Source organism: Pygoscelis adeliae, unplaced genomic scaffold, assembly GCF_000699105.1.
Source record: "Pygoscelis adeliae isolate BGI_AS28 unplaced genomic scaffold, ASM69910v1 Scaffold71, whole genome shotgun sequence".
Classification (NCBI taxonomy): domain Eukaryota; kingdom Metazoa; phylum Chordata; class Aves; order Sphenisciformes; family Spheniscidae; genus Pygoscelis; species Pygoscelis adeliae.
Genome location: NW_008824356.1, coordinates 5548774 through 5557843, shown reverse-complemented (window position 1 = coordinate 5557843; position 9070 = coordinate 5548774). Strand labels below are relative to the sequence as shown.

Below are 9070 nucleotides of genomic sequence, written 5' to 3'. Positions count from 1 at the left end.
CATCTATGAAGCCAGAAAAAGATATAGGATATGTGTATGGTATATGTATAGCTGACCTAAGTCTCTAAGCAGGGACTCACCTACACTCATATCAAGCAAGTCTGCACAGAAACTCCTTAAGAATCTCTAATTTTTAGTGTCCTGCAAAATTCATTATAGAACAGGCCAGCACTGTTTAATACTACGAAAGTCTACCATTCCCCCAAACAGGTCAACTGCTGCTACTAAGAAAATTAAATGCTCATGAAGAACAGTAACATAGATGGTTGAGAACTGGTGATTAGATACAAATGAAGACTTTTTTTAAGCATTTAGCTCCAGGTCAGCACCACTCAAGTAGTGCAACAGTTCATTGTTTGCTCTATACCATCTTAATGTAGATGTGATTAGAAGCATAAGCTTGACCAAGTCAGCCTTAGGACACAGGAGAAGCTAAGTAAGAAACTCATTTCTTTGGTGGGATCAACAAACATGTCTATTATCCTATCCTGCTCTGTCTTCTTGATTGCAGAAGGGCTCAACAGCGTCACCACTGGGTTGACTAGAGCTGGGAATGAAAAAGGGGACTTAAATCTATTGCTTCTCCAGGCTCATGTTTCAGTGAGTACAGAAAATGGTGCTACACTGGATGCTGGCAAAAATACATGCTACACCCAGTTGCCTTCATTTCATCCCCTACTAAACCATCCTACAGAGAGATTTTTCAGACTGTCTGAAAGCAGACATCACTGCCTTTTCTAGCCTACCCAGAAGTGCTTACTCCAGGAGGGAGAACAACGCAGTCTTTCATCAGCTTGGGCATATGTATCCCTATCGTACCTCCTGCTCCCACTGAGATGTCAGGTCCCTCGGAGTCAGTGCAAAATCCAGTTTCTCTTAAAGGATGCTCCAGAGGCAACCAACAACTCAGCTGGTGACCAGCTTCAGGACAATGCAGTGATTCAGAGTCCTGCAGCATGCCCTCCTCTGGAGCTACTGGTTAAGAAAATTTTTACTTGCAGCGTAATTTTACATGAGGAATTATTAGCTAATCATAAACAACAAAACAGAGGCTTAAGATCGCATTGTTAAAAACAATGCATGAACAAGGCTGCAACAAAATCATGTAGTACTTACACTACTTTCTGTGATGCACTTCAGAGGAACAAAAGTATTGAGCATCCCAAGTCCTCTGAGAACTGATTATTACTAGAATGCAGTAAACAGCTCACATGACATGGCCAAAAGGAGACTCACTACAATCTTTCCACAAATTGTCAGCAGCACTCCGCTTTGACATTAGAAAAAGAATCATCCTGACCTACCGCTCTCACTTTCCAGGTAAGCACGGGTAGCTGGAACCATACAGACTGTCTCACCAGTCTTATTTTAGAAAATGAGGAAGCCATGAATAGAGTCTCTTCCCTTAAATCTAGAAAACAAGTCTATTACATAAAAAAACATTTATTTGGGAAAGGAATGGATGACCACAGCAGTGCTAAACTGTTAGAGAAATAAAGTGGGCAACCTAATCTAGACAAATAAGTACTTGTGATCTAATTTTTAGCAAGAAGGTCGCAATCATGCTGCAGTCCTATTCCCTAGAACAGCATTACAAAGACTAGAGTAGAATACACATTTAGTTAGTCATATTTTTCTAGAAGCTTTCCAAACAAGGCCTACCTCTGTATCTGAATCTCAGATACAGGTTTCTGAAGTCTGAAATACTTTTCAAATGATCAGTCTTTCTCAGGACATCCATGCAGTTTCATTGTTCACAGCCCAGAATGAGGGGGGGAAAAAAAAAGTGCTCTTGGGAGCCTCTGCATGATGCCTTGAAATCTTCATTCCCAGTTTTCTCCCTCATGTTAACAGCTATGAACTCAGCCATCCTGAACATTTCCAGCTAGAAAAACTGCCTTTTTTATAACAGGGTTAAAAGTGGCACAACCAAAGAGTATCAGAACAAGACACACGGATGACGAATGAGCCATACAGCATGACAAGGGCAGTTCAAATCCTTGGGACAAGGACCACCACTTAATTGTGGGGGAAGGTGGCAGAAAGCACTGAGCTCTGGAAATGCCTCAGGCTCCCTAGGGAAGCAGTATGGCTCCTACTTAAGCTCTCTTTCCTGGGAAGCTCTTAATTTATGTTTACACTGAAATAAATGGAACAAAACAGTTTATTTGTGGGGGAGCATCTGAGAGGGTGGTTAGTGCAGCCCAGGGGAGGCAGCAGGAAGCGGGATAACCTCAGAGCCAGGCCCAGCAGAAAGTACATGAGGAACATTAATTTCCACATACACAGCTCAGTGGAATCTAGAAACACAACTGAGGGAGGAAAAGGGAGAAGCAAAAAAGAGGCAGTAAAGTTTTTTGGTGTACTTTTTTTTTAATCCAGTTGTTGATATTTCTGGAGTAGCTGATAAACTGCTACTTCACTAAAACTATTATCTAACTCATAAATCCCCATGTATGCCAAGGTTCTCCAACTTTGAACAAAGGCATCAGAGTCAGTCAGGAGGAGCTAAGGCCAGAGAGGTAGCTAGTTTGGCAGGTAACTAAACAACATATCAGCCATGGCTTCTCCTTGATTCTTGACTGTCTCATCACCCCCAAATATCCAAAGATTACAGCATTTATTTTAGTGTTGAAAGCTGCAGAACTGTCAATACCCAAGGACCACACAAATGGATTTACCTGTCACAGCTAGTTTAAATATAAGTCCCAAGACCTAAACACAGGATAGCTTAAGCCAAGCTTGGTCTTTGGTTAAAGCACTGATGGAGACTAATTCTAGACTCATTTCCCCTGCCCCGAGACTCCATCTTTGTGCGTGTATCCACATGAGCAAAGGGTGGCTAAGAGTAGGAGGAGGCCTCTTTAGGGAAGGTTGGGAAGCAGCCACTGGAAAGCAGGAGAAGGCACACTATGGTACCAGCCGCTGCTTTCTGGACCTCATCCCAGCATCTGCTGCCAGCGAGTTCTCAAATCCCTTTGCCAGCACACAGTTCTGCATCCAGCTTCCGCCAGAAATAGGCTTTGACGCCACCATGCGGTACTCTCACAGAAGCACAAGCTCAAAAGCATTACCACCACGGTCATTCCAGACACTGCATTACACATTCCTCCCTAGTACTCAGATGCATGTAGGACAGTAATTTAGAACTACATTGGCTCAACAGAAAATATTAAATGCTCTGAAGGAATGTTGAATCATTCACAGCCCATCCTTTGCAACGGCACTAGTGGGTCAGTAACTTCAACTTTCCAGCACTTCCCCAGTTCCCTTTCAAGTCCCTTTTCATCATCCCATTTTCTAGCATGAGATTCTGATGAACGACACTGGCACAGGGGCAACTGTGAGTCAACATCCCCTGCCCTCACAGAGGCCTATACCAAGAAAAAAAATACAGTATTGGGCTTCTTGCAATAGGGAATGCACGTTTCTCTGTAGGGTCAGAAAGCTGGAAGTTTCAAACCGTACTCAAGAGCCAACCAACAAAGACACCCCCAGTGCCTTACCAAAGCAGCTGCCACGATGTGAAAGAAAAGTTTTACAAGCTGTGGCAATGGCCAGCTCAGCAGAAACTACAGTCTTGATAATCAGGTCCTCCACGCTGGCCATCAGCGCTGCAAGGAGGGGAGGAGAAAAAAAAAAAAGGAAAAAGTAGATTGTGAAGCAGCACACAATATCTAGAAAAGCATGAGAATATGCATATGGACAGATACCTTTGTGAATCAAAGCACATGAGAGCCTATGGATAACAAAGCAATGATGTCTGGAAACCCATGCAAGCATAAGTATATAAATACATGTGTAAGTATCCTAGTGCAAAAATACTCACAAATGAGAATGACAAAAGTGAGTATATGTACAGTGCAAGTAAGCAGAAACATGTGGCAAGCACATCAACACAAGTCAGCTGGAGTCTGATCACCACCCATTCAGAGCATTAGGAAGGATTAAACGAGAGTGGGTTAGTGAGATAAGCCCTTAAACTACAGAGAATAAACCATAGCCACTGAGATACAAAATTTTTTCTTGTGGACTTTTATGAAATAACTGTTCTGTGATGTTGCACCTTCCTCCAAAGCAACTGTTCCCATACCATGATTCACAAATAATTTCAAAATTATATGACTGGTGACAGCTCCCAGTCCTGCTGACCTATAGATAATCTGCAGTTTCAGTAAGGAAGCTCTCTCCAGCTCCTGTATGAGCCTGTAAACAATGTTCAGGAACAGGAATCTGAGCTGGCAGAGGGAGCAAAAGGCAAGAAAAGATGCACGTTAGATATAGACCTGGATTCTACACTGGGCTTGTGATGAGTCATGCAATAGAAAGAACACCACACTTAAGTTTCTGTTTTCAAGGACAAGCAATAGAGAAGTGAGAGGAGGAGGGAATGAACAAACACTGGAGTCCTAGTCTGAAAAGTTAGTAGGGATGACAGGACAGCCTTCCCCACCCCTCAAAGGGAGGGCAAGCAAACACACAAGACCTCCAGCAAACCCACACAGACATTTGGTAATCCCTGTCCCAAAGAACATCTAGTACAAACCACTTGACTAGAGAGTTCGATTTAGGCCTACAATTACTATTTCTCATGTTCAGATGATGACATGCAGGGACCTGAATAATTACAGAGGAGCATGCAAGCAAATTCAGATGTGAACTTCTGTGCCAGAAGACAATTAAGTGGAAGCAACACAGCATGGGAATGTCTAAGTGCACATAAACATCCCAGAGCACAAAAATCTTGCCAGCCCAGACAAGGCCAGCACTTTCCAGCCAGCATTCTGCCTGGACCAGAACCAGATGCATCAGAGAAAGGTGCAAGAAGCCTTGTAATGGATAGTTAGAGAAACCTGCTTGCATTGCTCAGCATTTTACTTCATTAAGAGTGCAGGTTTTATACTTCAGGTTGGGGTGGGGTGTGGAAACATATCAATATAAATAACTATGCATACACAGCTTACTGAAAACATATGGTGCAAGTGATTGGACAGCCATGCACACATATGATGGGGAAAAAGTCTACTTCTATCCGAAAGCCAGATTCAAACCCCTTCCTCCAACATCTACATGCTCCCTGGCAACATTTGCAATATGGGCATAGCTGCTATCAGTAGTGTTACTGATGCCTCAGTATCACAGGTGATTTATCCCTTAAAGGATATACCTGGATTCTGCTCTGCAGATGCATTTACTCCCAGCAGACCTGGCAAAAGGTGTGGAAGAGGGAGCTATTTTATATGAAACACAGACTGAAATGAAAACACCCAGCAAAAACCTGAGCCATGGAAAGATGACACCACATCCAAGAGTCATTCAAACTGGCACAGTTCTCCAGAGGTTGGTCACTCATCAGACTGAACAGGCCATGGGAGCAGTAGAGGGAGGGAAGCTTTTAGAAGGAATGGAATGACCTTAAGAAACGGGAAATGTAGGTAAAATATTAAGAAACACACCCTGAGAAAGCCCCAGAATATTATTTGCAAAAGGGAAGGGGTAGGCCTCATCTCTGGGGATAGGACCCATCTCTGGGGATAGAGAATAAATGCACAGCTCTAGTGAGTAAGCTGTAAGGAACAATACTTCCCTCCACCCTGCTCTGGTGCTAAATGGGACTCACTGGGGCTCTTCCCTGACTTCTTAGGATTTGCACTAGTGAGATGATTAAGATCCAACAAAGGAATAAAAGAACAAGATCTGTACTGACCTGCGGTGTCTCTCCCCTCTTGTTTTAAGTACCTCAGCATTGCACTCATGCTCCACTTGTTTCCATAATCCTCTACTTCAGGATCATCACAGCTAAAAATAAATGCAAGAAGCAAGTTGACACCACTGGCCTACCTCTGTGGACTTGCACCAGCCTTAGAGCAACTTAGGTAAATTGGCTCAACCTCTAGCGATCAAGTTCCATTTTCCAGCCAAGTACCTGACATAATCTCCACTCTTCTTGTTGACACTGTAGTTGGTCAGATGCATGAACTGGTTTTTAATGTTCTTGGATGCCTGGTCATACCTCACTGTTGCAAACCTGTAAAGAGGGATAAAGATTCACAGTATTTCTTGAACAACTGACATGCTTGCTGAATATGACCTACTACACAGACCACTCAACCACAACAGCTAGGGAGAGAATGCATGTAATGAGACTTCATCATACGCAACCTCTCCTCACAAAAAAATAGTTTATTCTCAAGGGCCACATCCAGGTGCATTTAGTCTCTTTTTCAGTGTCTTAGAGCAGGGAGCTCCATTTGTTCTCCTGGGAGTTTTCACACCTAACAGTGTACACATCACACAAGGCACATTTTTTCTCGACTGCTTAGATTTGTGGTCTTCGGGCATTCTGGCCAAACAGGCCACTTCGCTTTAGCCAGTCAGTGTCACAGTCCCTTCAATTTCACAACAGGACCCACCACAAATATGTAAGATCCACTGGTCCTGGGAAATTACACTTTCAGAGCAATCATACTACATATGCATATCACAGTCAATACTTCCTGGAGTCTCATACAAGCACAGCTCAGTTCTTGTGTACTCCAAGGATTCCTTAGGAAAGGCTGAGGGTGGGAACAGATTTCTACCACCACCAACTACACAGCCTACAACTACCAATCCTCTTTTTCAAGAGTCATCCATAAAACTAGGTACAACCTGCAGGCCAGACCAATTTGTCCAACAAGGCAGCATCTGCTCCAGCGTGCTGTCATTCTCAGTGACTACGCAGCCCTTCCTATCTCAAAGATGTCAGGAAAGGGACTGTAGGGAAGATCACCATCAGGAGCAAGACACTGCTACAAGCTTATCTAGTCTCCGCATGAACCCTGTTAGAGCCAACAATACCACAGTTAAATCACCCTGTTTATTATGGAAACAGTGATAACCTCCTGATTAAAAGGCATTACTTGTACTGTAACCACATCACCACTCCCTTAGCCATACATTACCATCACAGGCATTTGTGTTGAAATGAATCAAAGAATTGACCCAACTGAAAAATAGACCAGGATTTTGGTTTGTAAGGTATTTGAGGGATTTCTGGGTTTGTGTTGAGGGGGAGGCAGAGGGAACAGGATGTGAGAGGGAGAAGGGTGCAAAAGGACAAAGGGAGATCAGCTCCCTGATCCAGCTACAAAGCTGTAACTTGATAAGCTTTTTTCCCCCGCCTCTCTCCAGTGGCCACACAGACTTAAGCTATCCATACTCTCTTCCCTCAGCTATCCACCTTCATTTTACCTGCACAATATCGGTACAAGAGTGTCTGTCCTGCACAGCAAGCCATCTAAAAACAGCCTTTTTTGCTAAGCTATTTATCAAATCAGATCAGTTCACTGCATGGGTACAGAAATGCTTGTGGTGACACAATACAATGAACACCACAAGCCCCTGAATGAGCACAGGAATATAGCACAAAATTGCACTGAAGCAATTTAAACAGTAATCTTATCAATAGCACACCTCTTTAAGAAGAGGTTGAATGAATGCTTAAACAATATAATCTTCTGGGGGAGGGGAAGGAGCTTCCTGCAACCAACTGCTAGTACAGTTGCCCATGATACCACTCCATTCCAGTTTGCACCGCGCAGCCAGAGGGGAACTGACCATATACCTGTGCCAGGAAAGGAAAGGGTCAACATGAGAATGGGAACAGCAGCCAGGAAAAGTGCAGGACTGTTTCTCTTGATAGCCATGCCAATTTGAAGTGTTTAAAATTACATCCTGTGCAAAAGTTGCTTTCTAAAGATGTAGTTGCATGATCAGCCTTTGTCAATCTAAGGATGCACTGCAGCTGAAAGCTCATCACCTGCTCAATCGCACTCTCCAGCCATCCTACCTGATCTGCTCCACAAGTTACATAGCCACAGGTGAGTCAGATCACTTCACAGATCTGACTGAACAGCCACTTGAGCAAATGTAGAAAGATACCAATTAACTTTCAATGAGATGCAGGTACACCCTCTTTCAGACATAACAAAGGAGAGTGTTAGGACTCAGAGTCAGGACAGAAAGAGGGCAGTACCTGCATTTTAGGAGCAGGCCACAAAACAACTTTAAAAAAAAAAAATGTTAAGCAGAGGATAATACTATTTGTGGTGACATTTGCAAAATCCTACATCCAGAGAAGAACACGCCATCAAGTTAAATATAATGTAATAGAACAGTTCCACTTGGAAGGGACCTACAATGATCATCTAGTCCAACTGCAATCATTTTCTTATTCTGCCTGTAATCAATTCCTGTTTCAATATATATTTTAAGGGCTCAGACTTTGGAGAAAAATTAATAAAACAAAAGATCGAGGGCAGAAACCAGGGCATCTGGTTGGCAGATTGACCAGTATGCGCCACTGCTAACCACCACAGCTCATAACAGCAAGGATGTTCTAGTTCAAAAAAACAAAACAAACAAAAAAATCAACAAGAGAAAAAACACCTTCTTCACTCTGACCATCCTATACCACAATAGCCTAAGATGCCAATGTCTCGAAAGAGATAAAGGGGAGTAAGAAAGGGTGAAGGGGAAGTCAGACATATGCTATCCTAAGAAGCCCTGGCAAAAGGGGAAAGTACCAAGGAGAGCAGGGTTAGTTGCAAGAAAAGGAGAGTATATTTGGGTGAAGCCTCAAAGCAGGACAAGGGAGGCAGTGCTCAAGAAAAATGGAAGAAGGAGAGAGGGCGGGGAATTTGTAGCATCTGGCTGTGCAATGAAGTTAGTGTCCAGAAAAGAATACATCCCCAAATTGCTTTATTAATAGTCATCTCTCTTCATCCTTCCCCTATTATTTTCTGCAGTTCAGAAGAAGCTGAACTATACAAGGACATCTAACAAGTTACACACAAAAAAAGAAATCCTTCCTTTCGAAAGAACTGCCAAAAAAAAAACCTCATTTCTCAGTGAAAATGAAGCCACTACTGCCCTCACTTGGTAGCCATTTTGAGAAATAGCTCTCTCTCCACAAGAACTATACCAGCAAATCCATGAAGTGAATCCATATAGTGGAGCAAATCTGAAGATGCTCATCAGATTAAATCTATCCTTAAATACACAGGTGGGAACAGGAAAAAAAACCCTC

At 43.0% G+C, this 9070-nt stretch overlaps 1 protein-coding gene across 1 annotated transcript in view; it reads right to left on the bottom strand.

The window, feature by feature from the left end:
* The window catches only part of TTLL5 (tubulin tyrosine ligase-like family, member 5), a 137601-nt gene that overhangs the window by 108417 nt on the left and 20114 nt on the right, over positions 1-9070 (bottom strand). The window contains exons 9-11 of the mRNA XM_009319496.1: positions 5927-6028; positions 5708-5799; positions 3507-3614 (exon numbers count right to left, since the gene is read on the bottom strand). Of these exons, the coding sequence (XP_009317771.1) occupies positions 3507-3614; positions 5708-5799; positions 5927-6028 (302 nt within the window). The remainder of the gene's footprint in view (positions 1-3506; positions 3615-5707; positions 5800-5926; positions 6029-9070) is intronic.